Source organism: Bombina bombina, chromosome 2 (assembly GCF_027579735.1).
Source record: "Bombina bombina isolate aBomBom1 chromosome 2, aBomBom1.pri, whole genome shotgun sequence".
Lineage (NCBI taxonomy): Eukaryota > Metazoa > Chordata > Amphibia > Anura > Bombinatoridae > Bombina > Bombina bombina.
The window spans coordinates 280637221-280661685 of record NC_069500.1 but is presented as its reverse complement, the minus strand read 5'-3'; the positions used below and the strand labels follow the sequence as shown (position 1 = coordinate 280661685).

General features: G+C 37.7%; 1 protein-coding gene across 1 annotated transcript in view; it reads right to left on the bottom strand.

Moving 5' to 3' along the window:
* LVRN (laeverin) overlaps window positions 1–24465 on the bottom strand; it is a 350458-nt gene that overhangs the window by 227604 nt on the left and 98389 nt on the right. Inside the window, exon 3 of the mRNA XM_053701576.1 lies at window positions 15188–15327. Within this exon, the coding sequence (XP_053557551.1) occupies window positions 15188–15327 (140 nt within the window). The remainder of the gene's footprint in view (window positions 1–15187; window positions 15328–24465) is intronic.

Sequence of the window (24465 nt, the reverse complement as noted above, 5' to 3'; positions counted from 1 at the left end):
TGGAAAGTCCTTGCATAAAGGGGCAGTAAACTGGATTGTAATATATAAATATATATATATATATATATATATATATATAATGAATATCTGCCAAAAGGGCATCTACCATTTGTGTATTGAGGAGGAAACATTTCTGCATGGTTTTAAATATAGAATTTCTACAGCATTGTCAAATAATCATAAATACACTGCTGTTAAAAAAAAAATGTTTTTATGGACCCCTGGCCCCACCATACAACTACTGCCACACTGAAGTTACAATCCAAAATTGCACAAAGAAATAAAAAAACATTTGCTAAGTAAGTCCTACCTCCTCTTCAAATGAAAGTGATCTGCCGTCTGACTCAGGTACACACTGTACAAAGTGCCAAGTCTGTCTCACACTGAGCATAGTGGTTTAGTGCAAACTAAGAAATCCTCTCAAATGCTAATACTTTACTACTTGTAATAATATTTCCCATGATCAATTAGCACTCTGCTGTAGTACCCACTGGTGGCTGCCAAAATTTAAAAAAAATTTTTTTTTTTTTTTTTTTTTTTTTAGTTCTTGTCTCATGGGGCCCCCCTGGCTCATTGGGCCCCTGACAGGAGTCACCCCTGTCACCCCCTGATGGTGGCCCTGATCAGTGTTTATGATAGGAAGAGCTTGATCCTTGCATGTGAGCTAAATTGGGAGCCTTGTAAGTTAGTACAGTAAGGTTAGGCACATTATACCTTTGAAAAGTAATAGTAATTGACTTACACTACGGTACGATATTGGCTGTTACCCTATAATTTAGCAGTGTAAGGGTCTCTTGTGAAAGGCTCAGTGGCAGTGCCAAAGATTGTAGACATTTTAGAAACATGAGAAATCAATTCCTGAGTATTAAGCAATATAAGGGATGGTGGTTCTGATATTAGCAATCATCTCTTTTCAGTATTAACTTACAGGAAAAGCAGGCAAAATAAGTAATAAAAGCACAAAGTTGTTTCATAATGCATAATTAGAAGTGTAATAAGAAATGTCCCTTTAAACTGGTGACTAAACAAATGAACCTTTTGTTACCACACGCTAATGGCCAGACACCCCTTTTACTAGCCAAGAATATGAAATCTCACCTTAGTGCAAGTGCCCACACAGCCTTATAGTAAACAAGAGAAGACAGATGCGCCACATGGCCCAATATTGTTTGGTCCAAATATGTATTTGATAGATGTACAAAGATTGAACTCACATTTGTTTAAGCACCTCAGTCAGTGCTATAGAGGCAGTCTGGGATCTCTTACAGTCACCCAGGGGACCAAACTCCGGTAGTAGTATGATGTCTGTATCAGAACGACATAAGAGACATAGGTGCCGATACAGTAGTCATGATACAGACATCATACTACTACCGGAGTTTGGTCCCCTGGGTGACTGTAAGAGATCCCAGACTGCCTCTATAGCACTGACTGAGGTGCTTAAACAAATGTGAGTTCAATCTTTGTACATCTATCAAATACATATTTGGACCAAACAATATTGGGCCATGTGGCGCATCTGTCTTCTCTTGTTTTCTTAGATTGCTGCTTTGGGTCCCGGCCTGGATCTCTACAGATAGCTGCCTGATCATCATCTCAGTGATTCCTCACTTTATACCAATAGAGACTTTTATCTATATATGACCTTAGATCATAGTGATCTTCTATATGTAATTGTTTACATCATATTGAGAGGTTGCACACCTAGGTTATATTACCTGTTTAATATCACTGTCACTTATATCTTTGTGTCTTTCTCTTAGGAGGTTGTGCTACATATTTATTATATTTAAGTACACTCATTTGCAATATTATTGTATATCATTTCCACTTTATCTTTGTGTCTTTCTCTTAGGAGGTTGTGTCTTTCTCTTAGGAGGTTGTGCTACATATATATCATATTTAGGTACACTCACCTGTAATATCATTATACACCATTCTAACTTTATCTTTCTCCTAGGAGGTTGTGTTATATATATATATATAGAATTAATGTATTCATATCCATATATATGCTTATTATTGATAAAATAGACTACAGTCTTTTATATTAAGCATTTTATCTTTCTCTTTAGAGGTTGCTGGTTACATTTTCTATATATATTATATCTTGCCTATTATTGACGGCTATAGCGAATTGACTATATCACTTTTATAGTCTTTAGGAATACCAAGTATATACAAGGGCGCCCCCTCCTCTATATCTTTACAGCCTTATAGTCCCTTTAAGAAGAAATTTTTGTAAATGGAACATAATACAGTAAAAAAATAAATAAAACTATTCACTCTGGCCTGTGTATGTAAATATATATGTACAGATAGATAGATAGATAGATAGATAGATAATGAGTACACTACACTGTATGATGGTGATTAGTGTATACTCTGATGCATAAGGATCATGAGGTTCTATATACTGATTTTAGGAACTATATAATAATGCTGAGGGTGCCTGACACTGATTATGAGCATGCTGCTCTGTAAAATGATGCTACTCTAAAGAATTGTACACTGATAATGTGCATGTTGCATTGCATAATAATGAGGCAGGTACTCTACCCTGTATTAAGATGCACACTGTAGGACAACTGGATATACTATACATGATAAAACACCTATAGGCCAGAGAGACCCGTTTTAATTTTTTTACTGTATTAATATACTGTATTAATTGTATATAAAAATAAAAATTATATATATATAAATAAACAATAAGAATTTCAATTACATAATTATATTTGAATCACTTACTGGACTGAAGGGAAGGCAAGTATCTCTCTAGCAGCCAAGCAAAGAGTTAATGTAGCTTCCTTAGGACAGAGGTCTGGCTGAAGCAATGGGGTGAAGGAATGTTGCATAACCTTGTGACCACCGGCACGATTCATACAGCACGCAGGGGGAACGAACTTGACACTAACTACAGGGAGAGTGATACTACCCAGCTGGACACACAACGGTCAAAGAAGGGGGAGGGAAATCAGAAAAAGCATGAGTTTCGGTTGCCTGTCAGTTGCACAGCAGTCTGCTTGCATTATTGTTGTTCAAAGTACTGTATGCTCAATTTATCAATGTTTTGTAGATAAGGTAAGAAACCTGCAAACACCTTAGCAATACAAATTTGCCGCCAATTTATTTCTTCCCTATCAGTTTGACTCCACAATAAGCCTGAAAACTATCCCCAGCTTTATTGATCCCAACCTCTATGCACTCAATTTTACTGACTAGGGGTTGGTGTCACCCCTCCCCAGGGTGTCACCCCCGCCCCCCCTAGTGACGCCACTGCGTGCGATATGGTTGCGTTGAGCTTCATACCGCACAAAATACAAATGCTGCTTTAACGTGCTCGTGCACACTTTCCCCATAGACATCAACGTGCTCGTGCACGCTTTCCCCATGTCTGTTACTGCCTGTGTGTGCACATCTCTGTCTATTACTGCCTGTGTGTGAATGTCTTTGTCTATTACTGTCTGTGAGTGCATGTCTCTGTCTATTACTGTCTGTGAATGTATATATCTGACTACAACAGTCCAACTCTTGGCAGGGCCCTCTACCCATTGGATCCCTGTGGGGCCTAGTTATCAAGCCGTCAACCTCAAATACGCTGGAATTCCACAGCGTATTTGTGGCGAGGCTGATTCGCCTTAGTTATCAAAGGCTAGAGACCGGCAAAAGTAGAATTTTGTGACGTAAACTTCGATCCGCCGGACTCAGTCCGACACAGATCGATTCTTAAGTGCGGCACAATCTGACTACTTTTGCTAGTTATCAAAAAACTAGCAGGTACGCTCGGCACTTTTCCGGCCCAGCGTACCTGGTTTTCAAACCGCCACCCTGGAGGCGGCAGATCCCATAGGAATCAATGGGAGTCTGACTATAGCGAAAGTACAAGTTCGCTGCTGCCAGACATCCCATTGATTCCTATGGGAGATGTCTGCACCTAACACCCTAACATGTACCCCGAGTCTAAACACCACTAATCTATCCCCCCTAAATTAATCCTATTTAAAACTAAATACTTACCTGTAAAATAAACTCTAAGGCCTAGATTTGGAGTTCGGCGGTAAAAGGGCTGTTAACGCTCCGCGGGCTTTTTTCTGGCCGCACCATAAAATTAACTCTGGTATCGAGAGTTCAAACAAATGCTGCGTTAGGCTCCAAAAAAGGAGCGTAGAGCATTTTTACCGCAAATGCAACTCTCGATACCAGAGTTGCTTACGGACGCGGCCGGCCTCCAAAACGTGCTCGTGCACGATTCTCCCATAGGAAACAATGGGGCTGTTTGAGCTGAAAAAAAACCTAACACCTGCAAAAAAGCAGCGTTCAGCTCCTAACGCAGCCCCATTGTTTCCTATGGGGAAACACTTCCTACGTCTGCACCTAACACTCTAACATGTACCCCGAGTCTAAACACCCCTACCCTTACACTTATTAACCCCTAATCTGCCGCCCCCGCTATCGCTGACCCCTGCATATTTTTTTTAACCCCTAATCTGCCGCTCCGTAAACCGCCGCCACCTACGTTATCCCTATGTACCCCTAATCTGCTGCCCCTAACACCGCCGACCCCTATATTATATTTATTAACCCCTAATCTGCCCCCCTCAACGTCGCCGACACCTGCCTACACTTATTAACCCCTAATCTGCCGAGTGGACCTGAGCGCTACTATAATAAAGTTATGAACCCCTAACCCGCCTCACTAACCCTATCATAAATAGTATTAACCCCTAATCTGCCCTCCCTAACATCGCCGACACCTAACTTCAATTATTAACCCCTAATCTGCCGACCGGAGCTCACCGCTATTCTAATAAATGTATTAACCCCTAAAGCTAAGTCTAACCCTAATACTAACACCCCCCTAAGTTAAATATAATTTTTATCTAACGAAATAAATTAACTCTTATTAAATAAATGATTCCTATTTAAAGCTAAATACTTACCTGTAAAATAAATCCTAATATAGCTACAATATAAATTATAATTATATTATAGCTATTTTAGGATTTATATTTATTTTACAGGCAACTTTGTAATTATTTTAACCAGGTACAATAGCTATTAAATAGTTAAGAACTATTTAATAGTTACCTAGTTAAAATAATAACAAATTTACCTGTAAAATAAATCCTAACCTAAGATATAATTAAACCTAACACTAGACTATCAATAAAATAATTAAATAAACTACCTACAATTAAATCTAACACTACACTATCAATAAATTAATTAAACACAATTCCTACAAATAAATACAATTAAATAAACTAGCTAAAGTACAAAAAAAAAAAAGAACTAAGTTACAGAAAATAAAAAAATATTTACAAACATAATAAAAATATTACAACAATTTTAAACTAATTACACCTACTCTAAGCCCCCTAATAAAATAACAAAGCCCCCCAAAATAAAAAATTCCCTACCCTATTCTAAATTAAAAAAGTTACAAGCTCTTTTACCTTACCAGCCCTGAACAGGGCCCTTTGCGGGGCATGCCCCAAGAATTTCAGCTCTTTTGCCTGTAAAAGAATAAATACAATACCCCCCCCCCAACATTACAACCCACCACCCACATACCCCTAATCTAACCCAAACCCCCCTTAAATAAACCTAACACTAAGCCCCTGAAGATCTTCCTACCTTGTCTTCACCATACCAGGTTCACCGATCCGTCCTGAAGAGCTCCTCCGATGTCCTGATCCAAGCCCAAGCAGGGGCTGAAGAGGTCCATGATCCGGTCAAAGTCTTCATCCAAGCGGGGCAGAAGAGGATCTTCCATCCGATTGAAGTCATCATCCAGGCGGCATCTTCTATGGTCTTCCATCCGGAGCGAAGCGGCAGGATCCTGAAGACCTCCAGCGCGGAACATCCATCCGGACCGACGACTGAACGACGAATGACTGTTCCTTTAAGGGACGTCATCCAAGATGGCGTCCCTCGAATTCCGATTGGCTGATAGGATTCTATCAGCCAATCGGAATTAAGGTAGGAATTTTCTGATTGGCTGATGGAATCAGCCAATCAGAATCTAGTTCAATCCGATTGGCCGATCCAATCAGCCAATCAGATTGAGCTCGCATTCTATTGGCTGTTCCGATCAGCCAATAGAATGCGAGCTCAATCTGATTGGCTGATTGGATCAGCCAATCGGATTGAACTTGATTCTGATTGGCTGATTCCATCAGCCAATCAGAAAATTCCTACCTTAATTCCGATTGGCTGATAGAATCCTATCAGCCAATCGGAATTTGAGGGACGCCATCTTGGATGACGTCCCTTAAAGGAACAGTCATTCGTCGTTCAGTCGTCGGTCCGGATGGATGTTCCGTGCTGGAGGTCTTCAGGATCCTGCCGCTTCGCTCCGGATGGAAGACCATAGAAGATGCCGCCTGGATGATGACTTCAATCGGATGGAAGATCCTCTTCTGCCCCGCTTGGATGAAGACTTTGACCGGATCATGGACCTCTTCAGCCCCCGCTTGGGCTTGGATCAGGACATCGGAGGAGCTCTTCAGGACGGATCGGTGAACCTGGTATGGTGAAGACAAGGTAGGAAGATCTTCAGGGGCTTAGTGTTAGGTTTATTTAAGGGGGGTTTGGGTTAGATTAGGGGTATGTGGGTGGTGGGTTGTAATGTTGGGGGGGGGTATTGTATTTATTCTTTTACAGGCAAAAGAGCTGAAATTCTTGGGGCATGCCCCGCAAAGGGCCCTGTTCAGGGCTGGTAAGGTAAAAGAGCTTGTAACTTTTTTAATTTAGAATAGGGTAGTGAATTTTTTATTTTGGGGGGCTTTGTTATTTTATTAGGGGGCTTAGAGTAGGTGTAATTAGTTTAAAATTGTTGTAATATTTTTATTATGTTTGTAAATATTTTTTTATTTTCTGTAACTTAGTTCTTTTTTATTTTTTGTACTTTAGCTAGTTTATTTAATTGTATTTATTTGTAGGAATTGTGTTTAATTAATTTATTGATAGTGTAATGTTAGGTTAATTGTAGGTAATTGTAGGTAGTTTATTTAATTATTTTATTGATAGTCTAGTGTTAGGTTTAATTATATCTTAGGTTAGGATTTATTTTACAGGTAAATTTGTTATTATTTTAACTAGGTAACTATTAAATAGTTCTTAACTATTTAATAGCTATTGTACCTGGTTAAAATAATTACAAAGTTGCCTGTAAAATAAATATTAATCCTTAAATAGCTATAATATAATTATAATTTATATTGTAGCTATATTAGGATTTATTTTACAGGTAAGTATTTAGCTTTAAATAGGAATAAGTTATTTAATAAGAGTTAATTTATTTCGTTAGATAAAAATTATATTTAACTTAGGGGGGTGTTAGTGTTAGGGTTAGACTTAGCTTTAGGGGTTAATACATTTATTAGAATAGCGGTGAGCTCCGGTCGGCAGATTAGGGGTTAATAATTGAAGTTAGGTGTCAGCGATGTTAGGGAGGGCAGATTAGGGGTTAATACTATTTATGATAGGGTTAGTGAGGCGGGTTAGGGGTTCATAACTTTATTATAGTAGCGCTCAGGTCCGCTCGGCAGATTAGGGGTTAATAAGTGTAGGCAGGTGTCGGCGACGTTGTGGGGGGCAGATTAGGGGTTAATAAATATAATATAGGGGTCGGCGATGTTAGGGGCAGCAGATTAGGGGTACATAGGGATAACGTAGGTGGCGGCGATTTGCGGTCGGAAGATTAGGGGTTAATTATTTTAAGTAGCTGGCGGCGACGTTGTGGGGGGCAAGTTAGGGGTTAAGAAATATAATATAGGGGTCGGCGGGGTTAGGGGCAGCAGATTAGGGGTACATAAGTATAATTTAGGTGGCGGTCGGCAGATTAGGGGTTAAAAATTTAAATCGAGTGGCGGCGATGTGGGGGGACCTCGGTTTAGGGGTACATAGGTAGTTTATGGGTGTTAGTGTACTTTAGGGTACAGTAGTTAAGAGCTTTATAAACCGGCGTTAGCCAGAAAGCTCTTAACTCCTGCTATTTTCAGGCGGCTGGAATCTTGTCGTTAGAGCTCTAACGCTCACTTCAGAAACGACTCTAAATACCAGCGTTAGAAAGATCCCATTGAAAAGATAGGCTACGCAAATGGCGTAGGGGGATCTGCGGTATAGAAAAGTCGCGGCTGAAAAGTGAGCGTTAGACCCTTTAATCACTGACTCCAAATACCAGCGGGCGGCCAAAACCAGCGTTAGGAGCCTCTAACGCTGGTTTTGACGGCTACCGCCGAACTCCAAATCTAGGCCTAAGATAGCTACAATATAAATAATAATTGTATTGTAGCTATCTTAGGATTTATTTTTATTTTACAGGCATCTTTCAATTTATTTTAACTAGGTACAATAGCTATTAAATAGTTATTAACTATTTAATAGCTTACCTAGCTAAAATGAAGAGAAATTTACCTGTAAAATAAAAACTAACCTAAGTTACAATTACACCTAACACTACACTATACTTTAATAAATTATTCCTATTTAAAACTAAATACTTACCTGTAAAATAAACCCTAAGATAGCTACAATGTAATTAATAATTACATTGTAGCTATTTTAGGAATTATATTTATTTTACAGGTAACTTTGTATTTATTTTAGCTAGTTAGAATAGTTATTAAATAGTTATTAACTATTTAATAACTACCTAGCTAAAAGAAATACAAAATCACCTGTAAAATAAATCCTAACCTAAGTTACAATTAAACCTAACACTACACTATCATTAAATAAATTAACTACAAATAACTACAATTAAATACAATTACATAAACTAACTAAAGTACAAAAAAAAAGCTAAGTTACAAAAAATAAAAAAAAATAGGTTACAAACATTTTAAAAATGTTACAACAATTTTAAGCTACTTACACCTAATCTAAGCCCCCTAATAAAATAACAAACCCCCCCAAAATAAAAAAAATGCCTTACCCTATTCTAAATTAAAAAAGTTCAAAGCTCTTTTACCTTACCAGCCTTAAATGGGCCATTTGTGGGGCATGCCCCAAAGAATTCAGCTCTTTTGCCTGTAAAAGAAAAATACAACCCCCCCCAACATTAAAACCCACCACCCACATACCCCTAATCTAACCCAAACCCCCCTTAAAATAACCTAACACTAATCCCCTGAAGATCATCCTACCTTGAGTCGTCTTCACTCAGCCGAGCAGCGATGGAACCGAAGAGGAGACCCTCCAAGCGGCGCTGAAGAAATCTTCCATCCGATGAAGTGATCCTCCAAGCGGCGCTGAAGAAGTCTTCCATCCGGGCGATGTCATCTTCCAAGAGGCGCTGAAGAAGTCTTCTATCCGGGCGATGTCATCTTCCAAGCGGGGTCTTGAATCTTCATCCCGCCGACGCGGAACATCCTTCTTTACCGACGGACTACCGACGAATGAAGGCTCCTTTAAGGGACGTCATCCAAGATGGCGTCCCTTCAATTCCGATTGGCTGATAGGATTCTATCAGCCAATCGGAATTAAGGTAGGAAAAATCTGATTGGCTGATTGAATCAGCCAATCAGATTCAAGTTCAATCCGATTGGCTGATCCAATCAGCCAATCAGATTGAGCTCGCATTCTATTGGCTGATCAAAACAGGTTAGGTAATTTTGTATTTCTTTTAGCTAGGTAGTTATTAAATAGTTAATAACTATTTAATAACTATTCTAACTAGCTAAAATAAATACAAAGTTACCTGTAAAATAAAAATAAATCCTAAAATAGCTACAATATAATTATTATTTATATTGTAGCTATATTAGGGTTTATTTTAAAGGTAAGTATTTAGTTTTAAATAGGAATAATTTATTTAAGTATAGTGTAGTGTTAGGTGTAATTGTAACTTAGGTTAGTTTTTATTTTACAGGTTAATTTCTCTTTATTTTAGCTAGGTAAGCTATTAAATAGTTAATAACTATTTAATAGCTATTGTACCTAGTTAAAATAAATTGAAATTTGCCTGTAAAATAAAAATAAATCCTAAGATAGCTACAATATAATTATTATTTATATTGTAGCTATATTAGGGTTTATTTTAAAGGTAAGTATTTAGTTTTAAATAGGATTAATTTAGTTCATAATAGAAATATTATTTAGATTTATTTAATTAATATTTAAGTTAGGGGGGTGTTAGGGTTAGTGTTAGACTTAGGTTTAGGGGTTAATAAATTTATTACAGTGGCGGAGGTGTAGTGGGGGGCAGGATAGGGGTTAATAAATTTATTATAGGTGGCGACGGTGTAGGGGGGCAGATTAGGGGTTAATAAATTTAATATAGGTTGCGGCAGGGTTCGGGAGCGGCGGTTTAGGGGTTAAACTATTTATTTAGTTGCGGCGAGGTGCGGGATCAGCAGGATAGGGGTTAATAACTTTATTATAGAGGGCGACGGTATAGGGGGGGCAGGATAGGGGTTAATAGGTATAATGTAGGTGGCAGCGGTGTCCGGGAGCGGCGGTTTAGGGGTTAATACATTTATCAGAGTTGCGGCAGGGTCTAGGAGCGGCGGTTTAGGGGTTAATACATTTATCAGAGTTGCGGCAGGGTCTAGGAGCGGCGTTTTAGGGGTTAATACATTTATCAGAGTTGCGGCAGGGTCTAGGAGCGGCGGTTTAGGGGTTAGTAACTTTATTTAGTTGCGGGGGGCTCCGGGGGCGCCGGTATAGGGGGTAGAACAGTGTAGTTTAGTGTGAGTGCTTAGTGACAGGCTAGCAATAAAGCTGGGAAAAAGCAGAAGAGCAGCGAGATCGGATGAGTGATAACTCTCACAGTCCGCTGCTCATCGCCCCGTACTTGGTGCGCAGCTTTTTGACAGCTTTATTTGATAACTTAGGCGAAATTTTTCAGGTCCGCGGCGGCGATGTGAGGCGAGCTTAGCCGGGCGTATTGGGCCGGCAAAGGCAGGAAAGTTGACACGTTGATAACTACCACCCTGTAACTGTTTTTTTGTACTCTGCCTTTGTTAATAGTGCTGCGGAATCTGTTGGCGCTCTAATAATAATAATAAATAATAATACTGTCTCTGTGTGCATGTCTCTGTCTATTACTGCCTGTGTGTATAGTACATTTGAAAAATAAACAGCTATTACAGTTCTTTATCAAATTATTTTTGTGCAAAAATCTCATAGACTATAATAGTGAATTTTGTAAAAAAATTGTTATAACTTTTCTAAATAATTATAATAAACCCCTAAATATGTTACAAATACACCCAGTGACATATTGCAATCCTTTAGAAAATCTTACCTGATGACTTTAAAGTCTATTGGAAGTCTTGTAGATACATTTTGAATAAGAATTTAAAGGGATTGATATGCATTAAACAAATAAATATGCATAGCTATAAGAAAAGTATAAATATAATGGCAATTAGTAAAAGATATAAAGATATTTTTAGATAATATCAATATATTTGGAAAAAAAACATTGTAGTAGAAAAAGGACATATTTAAAGGGATAGGAAAGTCAAAATTAAACTTTCATTGTTCAGGATACACCAAAAAAAATTAAGACAATTCTATTATTCTTGTTCTCTTGGTATCCATTGTTGAAAAGCATATGTACATATCCTTAGCAGCAGCAATACACTACTAGGAGCTAACTGGTGGTTGGCCGCAACACACATTTGTGTAGTGCACTGCTGCCTTGGAGCTGACCTCTAAATGACAGAGTGACATGCAAGGTCTAGGAGGGGGACTTTAGAATCTGTGAGGGGAGCATATTTTGGAATTTTGCCCTGGGAGCCAGATTTTCTAGAAACGGCCCTGCTGAAGCTTCAATGCAAGGTAGCTATTTCAAAATGGTGTACCTTGTATTCCTATTGGCTGATTTGATTCTTCAACTTCAAATCAGCCAATAGGATGAGATCTTCTAAAATCCAATCAGCCAATAGGTTTTCAGTAACTCTCATCCTATTGGCTGTTTTGAACAGCCAATAGGATTTCAGTAACTCTCATCCTATTGGCTGTTTTGAACAGCCAATGGGATGAGAGTTACTGAAATCCTATTGGCTGATTTGAACAGCCAATAGGATTTCAGTAGCTCTCATCCTATTGGCTGTTTTATACAGTCAATAGGATTTTAGAAACTCTCATCCTATTGGCTGATTTGAAATTGAAGAATTAAATCAGTCAATAGGAATGCAAGGTACACCATTTTGAAACGGCTACCTTGCATTGAAGCTTCAGTGTACGGCGGGAACCGTTTGAAGAGGACGCTCTGCGTTGGATGTCTTCGCTGCTCCGCGATGCTAGGATGAAGATAGAAGACGCCCCCGCGATGGATGAAGATGTTGCCGCCTGATGAAGACTTCACACCGCCTGGATGAAGACTTCTCGCCACCTGAATGTTTGGACTTTAGCAACCGTAAGTAGATATTCTGGGGTTAGTGATAGGTTTTTCTTTTTTTTGGGGGGGGGGGTGTTTTTTTGTGTGTTAGCAAAGTAGATCAGAGACATGACGAATATAATAACAAATATATAAGCGTTCTGTGGGAATTTACTGGATGTTCCATGGGAATAACCTATATTTTAATTGGGAAACATTGCCTTGAGGTTCAAATATTCAAAGCACTGTCCGCCATCTTAGCTATCCCTTTTCAGCAATATCAGTCTCGCCTGCTTTTCTGTGTCGATATTTCCCAGTGTGACAAATCTAGCAAATGTACAGTGAAACTGAATATACATATACATAATTTAAAGTGTTACTACAAAGAAAACATTTTTATTTTCACAAATTCACAGTGTATTTTCTGTAAACACACTTTAAAGACAGCCCTCCCCCCGCCGCCTACATCGCAGCTCAGTGGCGATATCGGCAGACTTTTGCTGAAGTTGCAATCCCTATTATATCCTATGGGAGGCCCATTGGCACTAGTTAGCAAAGTGAGGTTCAGCACACATTTTAAAATATATTGACAGACAATTTCTTGTTGGTCGATGTTTTGAATATCGGGCCCCAGAGAGAGGAGAGAGACCTCCTACAAAGCTCTCTGCTCACATGAGATAATCTAAAATGCTCCTCCAGCACTGAGAGATCTCTTACAAGATACTAGAGAGGAAATGTAAGCTATACTTCTCTAAGGGGTGTTCTCTGTATTTCTGTATGTGATTGAAAGACAAGCCCAGGTCAGTATAGCACTGCGTAGCATGAGAGTTTTGTTTCATTTACATTTTGTTCTTTATATTTATATTACTTTACACTTCAGTTTTCCTATAAGTTTTATTACATTTAAGCTTTGCACTTTCTTTTTTTTTGCATTTTACTGCATTTAGATTACGTATACAGCAGTGATTTCACTAATTTTGATTATGCTTTCAAAGTTTCTTGTGTTACTACAACAAATTAGGATCATACTTTGTATATTTTTGTGCAGCTTTTACAAATTACATTGCTCTTTGTATTTGCTCTATTGCAAAATAAAACTGACAGCTTTAGAAAGTGGGAGGGACAACGGGAATACCCTGGGCTGAGCAGGGGAGGTCTTAAGTTATGTCTGAAGGTCTCCCACAATTCTTATGAAATGTTGTAAGCATTTTACACAAGCTGGTCTAAATTATTTTCCTAGCCAACTGTATGCAGGTGATGTTTGCTCAAAATTCCCAATACACTTATTTTACTGACAGTAAAGTAATGAATACTAAACTAGAGACACAAAAGTTAAATTGTAGTGAAAACATTTCAGTTTAATTTGTATTCGCTGCAAACTGAGATTTTATATCAGTCCCTGGTGATTTACTGTTAACTTTACTCTTCCCTGTAAAATTCTCTATCACAGAGAGCCTTAATGCTTTCTTTTAGAAGGCATCTCTCACCTCTCTGGTTCCAGCCTTTTTTTCATAGAATTTTGCGAGTTTAGTCCATGTTAAGTCTGCACTATAATTTCTCTCCAAACTAGAGAATCTTTGATCATCGGGTCTACAGAAAGTAATGAAGTTCTGTGGGAAACTAAAGATGACAGTTTTTCAGTTTTATTTTAAATAGAAAAAATGCAAAGTGCAATGCATTTTGTAATAGATACACATAAATATGCATAAATAAGTATGAGGCAAAACTGTAAAAACATAATCAGAATTTGTAAAATCACAATCCTAAATACACTGCTGTATACAAAATAAAATACAAAATAGAAAGTGCCAAGTTTAAAAGTAATAAAACTTAATATAATGTGTAAATTAAAGGGACGGTCAATACCAGAATTTTTGTTGTTTAAAAAGATAGATAATCCCTTTATTACCCATTCCCCAGTTTTGCATAACCAACACAGTTATAATAATACACGTTTTACCTCTGTAATTACCTTGTATCTAAGCTTCTGCTGACTGCCCCCTTATTTCAGTTCTTTTGAAAGACTTGCACTTTGGTCAATCAGTGCTCACTCCTAGGTAACTTCACGTGCATAAGCTCAATGTTATCTATATGAAACACATGAAATAATGCCCTCTAGTGGTCAAAATGTATTCAGATTAGAGGCAGTCATCAAGGTCTAAGAAATTAGCATATGAACCTCCTAGGTTTAGCTTTCAACTAAGAATACCAAGAGAACAAAACAAAACTGGTGATAAAAGTAAATTGGTAAGTTGTTTAAAATTACATGCTCTATTTAAATCGTGAAAGTTTTTTTTGGACTTGGCTGTCCTTTTAATATAAAATACAAAGCACAAAGTATAAATGCAGTAGAACTGTCATGTCACGCAGTGCTAAATTGTATTAGGCTTCTCTCTCCTTCACATACAAAAATGAGAAGTATAGCAAAATCTGCATTTTAAAAATCTCTTGAGGGATTTCGCAGTGCTTCAGGATCATTTTATATCATCTCATCTGAGCGGAGAGCTTTAGAACATCAGGCCTTAAGTTAGCCTCAATGAATTTTGAAGATAATCTTGAAATTTATTAAGAAAAAGAAAAGTTAATTTAGAATTTTTTTAACTTCTCTGTAATTCTATGAGATAAAAAAGCTGAGGTTGTGTAAAATGCACTAAACAAGATAAAATAAGGACTATAGAACTTAGTTTCAGTATTAATTGTTAGTGACCATAGAGCCATGACAAAGGTATATTTTAGTGGCGATATGCAAGAGGAAATCGTTCAGTACTTTTCCTAATATCCTCTGCCGGCTCAAGATCTTGTGTGTATAAGTGTAAAACATGTTATACTACAAGTTTAGTTGTGTTTTACCTGCTTGCCCTTTTCAGTTGTGCTGACAAAATCAAAGTCACAAACTACAAATGCAGTTATATAGGTTGACATTTTCACCGTGGTGTTGAATGAGGTAACAGACCATATAGTTCCATCAACATCTTGCCTTTCTGCCACAGCTAAAAAAAAATAAATATGTAGTCATTAATTTTAGTCCAGAAATATTCATACAAGTACATAATTAAAACAGACATTGTAATCAAAAGGAGAGCTATACAGAGTATGTGTATGTATGTGTTCATATATACTGTATATATGCACAAATATACACATAAATACACATATATCCATATTTACATACACACATACAAATACACATTTGAGCCTTTCCCAGTCAAACTCCTTCCCATATACCATATCCCTTTAAAACACTGTTAACACCATTTTTTAAGTAACATTACCTCACTCAGAAAAAAATGTTATATAGACATGATGATATAATGATATAATAATATATAGATAGATAAATACAATTAAAAATAAACTTTTCCTCAGAGTAAAGAACAATTCTATTTAAAGTTTTTCTGAACACACAATCAGCTTTATCGCACTGCACTAAAGGGCACAAGCAAAAGCCAGAACAATCTTTTGTAGTGCGCCCCTTAGAACTCTATGGGGAAAAATAAGTTAGAGAGGTGGTGCTATCCGGCCTCCAGATAGATGATAGTGCACCTAATGCCTTTGCTCAAGCGCAAACTTTTCAATTTAAACTTGTATTATGAGTGCAAGATTAGGAGCGCTATTGATTTAACTTGAGTGGTGTAAGCTCCACTTGTTATCTAGGCCTATGTGTTTAGGAACAGGACACAGCTGTGAAGCAAGTCCGGAGCAGCAGTTTCACGCAGTCATCAATAACATTACATTTTCTACTTTCAAGCTTGTGGTAATTTACCTGTGTTTAACCACTCTTTAGAAATTTAACACATAGGTGCATTGGAGCCCTTTGCAGTAAAGTAGATGAAAACATGTAAAAGCATATTTATGCAATTTTCATTTTTAATAAAGTGTTATACTGTGTATTTACTGTAAATATGTCACATTCCAATGTTCTGCACATAGCAGAATATGTTCTATGTATTTCTAATAGGATATTCCTATATATATATCTCATTTATATGTATATATACAGTATATATATATATATATATATATATATATATATATATAGTAATACTTCATTAAACACTTCATTAAAACCGCGGCCATGAAATAAACAAAAACACAAGTTAATGACGTGTTATCGATCAGAGTACCACACGCAAACTCCAAAAAGAGAGGTAGAGAATGTAACATATAGCGAGATCATGACAGCGTCAGTGTTGCTAAGCAACCTCTCCCACAGAGCGTGCTGTATGCACCAATGTCAGAAATAAACCAAATCAAACATGTAGTATATCCAACTCAATAGTATAGGGGTATGACAGAAACACCCTTAACAGGGATATATCATAGAGATTACTACGAAACCCTCCTAATGTGATGTAACATTATGACCAATAGGAAACTGGGCTACAACTCTTACTTCTTACATTAGAAAAATACACCAGTCACCATGACCTCAAATTTATCACCAGCACATTAAGGCAGCGCATAGCCAAACCGCACAATGGACTATACAAAGTAATAACCTTACATGGGTAGAACGCAAAAGGAAAGTGGCAAAAGTCAAATAATGATCAGGTGTATATACAAACGCCCCAGCAGCACCTGGGCGACTAAAGATACAATAGTACTAAGATATGTCTATGGTAGTATGAACAGAAAAGAACTAAATAACAGAAGTAAGAGAAGACTATTACAAAATAAACATAATGTGGAGAAATGAAAAATAATTAAATAAAAATAATAATGATGAAAATAAAAATAATGATATAGGCCCATTTATCAAGCTCTGAATGGAGCTTGAGGGCCCGTGTTTCTGGCGAGTCTGAAGACTCGCCAGAAACAGCAGTTATGAAGCAGTGGTCTAAAGACCACTGCTCCATAACGCTGTCTGCCGTCGCCGGGATTCAACCAGATCAAGTACGATTGGGTTAATTGACACCTCCCTGCTGGCGGCCGATTGGCTGCGAATCTGCAGGGGGCGGCGTTGCACCAGCAGCTCAGAAGAGCTGCTGGTGCAATGCTGAATATGGAGAGCGTATTGCTCTCCACATTCAGCAAGGTCTGTCGGACCTGATACGCACTGTCGGATCAGGTCCGACAGACCTTTGATAAATAGGCCTCATAGAGATAGAGATAGAGATAGAGAGAGAGATTGTACCAAATACAATCCGATATATGTAGAAATACGTATTTATGAATAAACAGAACATATTATGTTATGTGCAGAACATTGGAATTTGAAATATTAATATTTTCATGTTGTGTTAGCGTAAATGAGAATATGCAATTGGGTTTGCGTGAGAGTGGGGTGTTTTTTTTTTACTTTTCTCCATTGACTTTACAATAGAGAATACATTAGCCTTATTTGCTGCAATTGTTTTTCAATAATCAGGCTCCACTCACCACTTTATTTGGAAGAGACAATTTAGACTTCATTTCTTATTAGTAGCTGAAATTTCTCTGCCAGGTCTGGCGTATTCTTTAAACATTTTCCCCCTGCAGTTCTCACTGTTTTTTCTCCCAAAATGAAAGGGGGCCAAATTGTGTCAAAACACTTATAAAGATACTATTTACTGAGAGCAGAGCAATCTGATTTGTGTTGGCGCTTCTGCCAATCTTGCTCTTATCAGCAAAATTTTCTTTTCCCGCTATCTCAGTTACTTTCTATATAAGTACATTAGGGTCTGATTCTCAAAAACCTGCCGTCATAGAGAGAAATCATCAACTTATTTTTTTATTAAGAACTGTATTGTAATATAAGTGTCTCTCCTTGAAATACAGAAAATTAGAAATCTCTCCTTAAAAGGACAACGTACTATAAAACTGGTTTCCCCTTAATGTGTGTACAATTTAAAATGTATGGAAAATTGTTCCTTTATGTATATTTTTGTCTATGCAATAACTGTCTCTGCTAATGGAAACCACAATCCAATGAAATGGGCTGACCTTATAGGAAGAGCAGACCTTATTAGGTTATCTCTATATATTTACACAAAATTCTCCTTGTTTTATCTCTCTATTCACAGAGAGACCAATACATGGAGCCAGGGGCGCGATCCGATATAGATCGCAGTTTGCGGCGCAAGCGAGGGAACCGGCGTCGCCCGCAGTTTCAGCTCGCAACTCGAGCTATCCCATATAAGTCGCCGTCAGATGCTAACGTGCCGTAAGTCTGACAAACCAGCGATGTCCAGAAATCTGCGCAAGTACAAATTTCTGGCGTCGCCAGTGACATATGGCAAGTTAGAAACTGCCGGCGCCTATAAAACCTGACTAAAGTCTAAAACACCCGCTCTGTCTAACACGCCTCCCTAACATAGCCCGACACGTCTAACACGCCTCCCTAACAAAGCCCGACACGTCTAACCCTCTATCCGCTATCCCCCCTCACTATCCTAACAATAAAAAAGCTATTAACCCCTAAACCGCCGCTCCCGTACCCCGCCGCAACCTAATAAAGTTATTAACCCCTAAACCGTCGCTCCCGTACCCCGCCGCCAGCTATATTATATCTATAACCCCCTAAAGTGAGCCCCTAACACCGCCGCCATCTATATTAAAATTATTAACCCCTAATGTAAGCCCCTTACACCGCCGCCATCTCTATTGAAATGATTAACCCCTAATTTAATCTACCTACCCCGCCGCCAGCTATATTATCTATATTAACCCTAAGTATATTATAGGTATTACATTATATATATTAACTATATTAACCCTAATTATATTAGGGTTAATATAGTTAATATAGTTACTATAGTATTTATATTAACTATATTAACTCTATCTAACCCTAACACCCCTAACTAAATTTATATTAAATTAATCTAATTCATTTATAAACTAAAATATTCCTATTTAAAACTAAATACTTACCTATAAAATAAACCCTAAGATAGCTACAATATAATTAATAATTACATTGTAGCTATGTTAGGGTTAATATTTATTTTACAGGTAAATTGTTAATTATTTTAACTAGGTATAATAGCTATTAAATAGTTATTAACTATTTAATATCTACCTAGTTAAAATAATTACCCAATTACCTGTAAAATAAATCCTAACCTAAGTTACAAATACACCTACACTATCAATAAATTAAATAAACTACAAACATCTATCTAAAAATACAATTAAATTAACTAAACTAAATTACAAAAAAAAAAACACTAAATTACAAAAAATAAAAAAAGATTACAAGATTTTTAAGCTAATTACACCTATTCTAAGCCCCCTAATAAAATAATAAACCCCCAAAATAAAAAAAATTCCCTGCCCTATTCTAAATTAAACAAATTTCAAAGCTCTTTACCTTACCAGCCCTTAAAAGGGCCTTTTGTGGGGCATGCCCCAAAGAATTCAGCTCTTTTGCATACAAATACAATACCCCCCCCCCCATTACAACCCACCACCCACATACCCCTATTCTAAAATCAGCCAATCGGAATTCGGCGGACGCCATCTTGGATGACGTCATTTAAAGGTACCTCATTCCAAGTTCAGTAGTCGTCCGGGATGGATGCTCCGCGGCGGCGGAGCGAAGAAAGAAGATTGAAGATGCCGCCGGAAGAATGAAGACTTTGCTGCCGCTTGGAGGAAGACGTCGCCGGAGGAAGAATTCTTCTTTGCCGCTTGGAGAAAGACATCGCCGGAGGAAGAATTCTTCTTTGCCGCTTGGAGGAAGACATCGCCCGGATCGGATCAGGAGTTCGGCCCGGTGTGGTGAAGACAAGGTAGGGAGATCTTCAGGGGGGGTAGTGTTAGGCTTTTTTAAGGGGGGTTTGGGTGGTTTTAGAATAGGGGTATGTGGGTGGTGGGTTGTAATGGGGGGGGGTATTGTATTTGTATGCAAAAGAGCTGAATTCTTTGGGGCATGCCCCACAAAAGGCCCTTTTAAGGGCTGGTAAGGTAAAGAGCTTTGAAATTTGTTTAATTTAGAATAGGGCAGGGAATTTTTTTTATTTTGGGGGTTTATTATTTTATTAGGGGGCTTAGAATAGGTGTAATTAGCTTAAAAATCTTGTAATCTTTTTTTATTTTTTGTAATTTAGTGTTTTTTTTTTTTTGTAATTTAGTTTAGTTAATTTAATTGTATTTTTAGATAGATGTTTGTAGTTTATTTAATTTATTGATAGTGTAGGTGTATTTGTAACTTAGGTTAGGATTTATTTTACAGGTAATTGGGTAATTATTTTAACTAGGTAGATATTAAATAGTTAATAACTATTTAATAGCTATTATACCTAGTTAAAATAATTAACAATTTACCTGTAAAATAAATATTAACCCTAACATAGCTACAATGTAATTATTAATTATATTGTAGCTATCTTAGGGTTTATTTTATAGGTAAGTATTTAGATTTAAATAGGAATATTTTAGTTTATAAATGAATTAGATTAATTTAATATAAATTTAGTTAGGGGTGTTAGGGTTAGATAGAGTTAATATAGTTAATATAAATACTATAGTAACTATATTAACTATATTAACCCTAATATAATTAGGGTTAATATAGTTAATATATATAATGTAATACCTATATTAACTACAATATACTTAGGGTTAATATAGATAACATAGCTGGCGGCGGGGTAGGTAGATTAAATTTGGGGTTAATCATTTTAATAGAGATGGCGGCGGTGTAAGGGGCTTACATTAGGGGTTAATAATATTAATATAGCTGGCGGCGGTATAGGGGGATTAGATTAGGGGTTAATAATTTTTATATAGGTGGCGGCGGTGTAAGGGGTCAGATTAGGGGATAGATAAGGTAGATGACAGCGGTGTAAGGGGTTCTAATTAAGGGATATATAAGGTAGATGGCGGCGGTTTTAGGGGCTCACAGTAGGGGGTTAGTTTATGTAGATGGCGGCGGGGTCCGGGAGCGGCAGTTTAGGGGTTAATAACTTTATTAGGGATTTCGGGAGGGGGGGGGGATCGCGGTTGACAGGTAGATAGACATTGCGCATGCGTTAGGTGTTAGGTTTATTTTAGCAGATCGCGGTTGACAGGGAGATAGACATTGCGCATGCGTTAGGTGTTAGGTTTATTTTAGAAGATCGCGGTTGACAGGGAGATAGACATTGCGCATGCGTTAGGTGTTAGGTTTATTTTAGCAGCCAGTTTAGGGAGTTACGGGGCTCCAATAGTCAGCGTAAGGCTTCTTACGGCTGCTTTTTGTGGCGAGGTGAAAATGGAGTACGTTTTCTCCATTTTCGCCACGTAAGTCCTTACGCTGCATATTGGATACCAAACTGCGCGGGTTTGGTATACCTGCCTATGGCCCAAAAAACTACGGGCGACGGCAGAAATATACGCGCGTAACTTCTAGGTTACGCCGTATATGTGATACCAAACCCGCGCAAATATTGGCGTCGCCGGCTTTTGCGGGCGACGATTTTTATCGGATGGACCCCCAGATGTTCAAAGAATCCTCAGTCTAAATGCTCATTTCAGTATCACCAATCTCACAATCCATCTTCCAGGCAAAATGTTATAAAAAAGTGGGCTGACCCTCGCTGTACAGATGAGTGGCAATGTGCCTTCCTAGGAAACTACAGGGATTGCTTCCTTTACAACAATCTGCCCACATCACCAGTGAATGTGAATCTCAGCAGCGTGGAGGGGGCATGTTTTCAAAGCATACTGTATCTAGACAAAATAGAATGTGCGTTCATTAACTATAAAAATGGTTTCTGTTTAGTAACAGTTTTAAAAAATACTGTACATTCAGTAGATTTCTTACAATTGCTCATCTTGTCACTGAAGTGTGGGGAGACAGGTATGTCTGAAAAGTGCCCCTGAGCTGGTGGATATTGTTTACACAATTAGAAATTCCCGGTGATGTTTCTCCATTATAATAATAAAAGTTCACCATAGTTAATAAAGAAAAAAAACACCTTAATAGTAAACCTATATGAGCTGGGGAATTGTGGGTATATAAGTGTATATACTGTGTTACACCTATAAATATATATATATATACAAATAAATAAATAGTATATAATGTATTTTAAGTAAGTTCCTTATATAAATAAATATGTTCATAGCCCAAATAAATTCTTTAATTCTCTTTCATGATTCAGATACAGAATACAATTTAAAAAAAGTTTTCAGTGTACTTTTATTATCAGATTTGCTTCGTTCTCATGTTATTCTTTGTTAAAGAGATATCTAGATAGGTAGCGTGCACATCCCTGAAGCACTACATGACAGGAAATAGTGCTGCCATCTAGTGCTCTTGTTAATATATAGCATTGTTAAAAAACTGCTGCCATAATATTGCTGCAGACACATGCACACTCCTAAACTTACCGTACTGCTTTTAAACAAAGGATAACAAGAAAACAAAGAAAATTTGATAATCAAAGTAAATTGAAAAGTTGTTTTAAAATTGTATGTTCTATCTGAATTGGGAAAGAAATTCTTTGGGTCTTATGTCCCTTTAAGACTGCTTCCTCTGTCAGTCAGGTTGTTTGGTGCACAGCTTTTATCCTTCCTACTGCTGGAACTTACCTGCCTGATTAATTAACATGCACCTGATCACATCAGCTGCCTATTTAGGAAGGCTTTAGGCTTTCTTTATTTGCTCTAGCAAAGTCGGTCTCTATACTCTATTGGGCTAGATTACAAGTAGAGCGCTAATTTATTGCACGCCCCTAAAAACAGGAAAATTCACAGTTTATGGGAGTGATAAGTAACCTAACCAGGGCTCAGAAAATTAACCAGAAGTCAAACCTTTGGTTAATTTTCAAAAGAACCCCCAATTGCCCCCAAAATAAAGAATATTCTTTTTAACAAAAAAATATGCAAAAAGCAGTTATTAAGGGTTAAAGTTGACAGGTGTGGGATGTTAGAGAAATTAAAGGCAATGAAAGGTACCTTTACATTGCAGTCTATGGGAACTGGATGTTCCCTGTAAATATATATGTATGTGCTTTTATATATATACAGGGAGTGCAGAATTATTAGGCAAGTTGTATTTTTGAGGATTCATTTTATTATTGAACAACAACCATGTTCTCAATTAACCCAAAAAACTCATTAATATCAAAGCTGAATAGTTTTGGAAGTAGTTTTTAGTTTGTTTTTAGTATAGCTATTTTAGGGGGATATCTGTGTGTGCAGGTGACTATTACTGTGCATAATTATTAGGCAACTTAACAAAAAACAAATATATACCCATTTCAATTATTTATTTTTACCAGTGAAACCAATATAACATCTCAACATTCACAAATATACATTTCTGACATTCAAAAACAAAACAAAAACAAATCAGTGACCAATATAGCCAACTTTCTTTGCAAGGACACTCAAAAGCCTGCCATCCATGGATTCTGTCAGTGTTTTGATCTGTTCACCATCAACATTGCGTGCAGCAGCAACCACAGCCTCCCAGACACTGTTCAGAGAGGTGTACTGTTTTCCCTCCTTGTAAATCTCACATTTGATGATGGACCACAGGTTCTCAATGGGGTTCAGATCAGGTGAACAAGGAGGCCATGTCATTAGATTTTCTTCTTTTATACCTTTTCTTGTCAGCCACGCTGTGGAGTACTTGGACGTGTGTGATGGAGCATTGCCCTGCATGAAAATCATGTTTTTCTTGAAGGATGCAGACTTCTTCCTGTACCACTGCTTGAAGAAGGTGTCTTCCAGAAACTGGCAGTAGGACTGGGAGTTGAGCTTGACTCCATCCTCAACCCAAAAAGGCCCCACAAGCTCATCTTTGATGATACCAGCCCAAACCAGTACTCCACCTCCACCTTGCTGGCGTCTGAGTCGGACTGGAGCTCTCTGCCCTTTACCAATCCAGCCATGGGCCCATCCATCTGGCCCATCAAGACTCACTCTCATTTCATCAGTCCATAAAACCTTAGATAAATCAGTCTTGAGATATTTCTTGGCCCAGTCTTGAAGTTTCAGCTTGTGTGTCTTGTTCAGTGGTGGTCGTCTTTCAGCCTTTCTTACCTTGGCCATGTCTCTGAGTATTGCACACCTTGTGCTTTTGGGCACTCCAGTGATGTTGCAGCTCTGAAATATGGCCAAACTAGTGGCAAGTGGCATCTTGGCAGCTGCACGCTTGACTTTTCTCAGTTCATGGGCAGTTATTTTGCGCCTTGGTTTTTCCACACGCTTCTTGT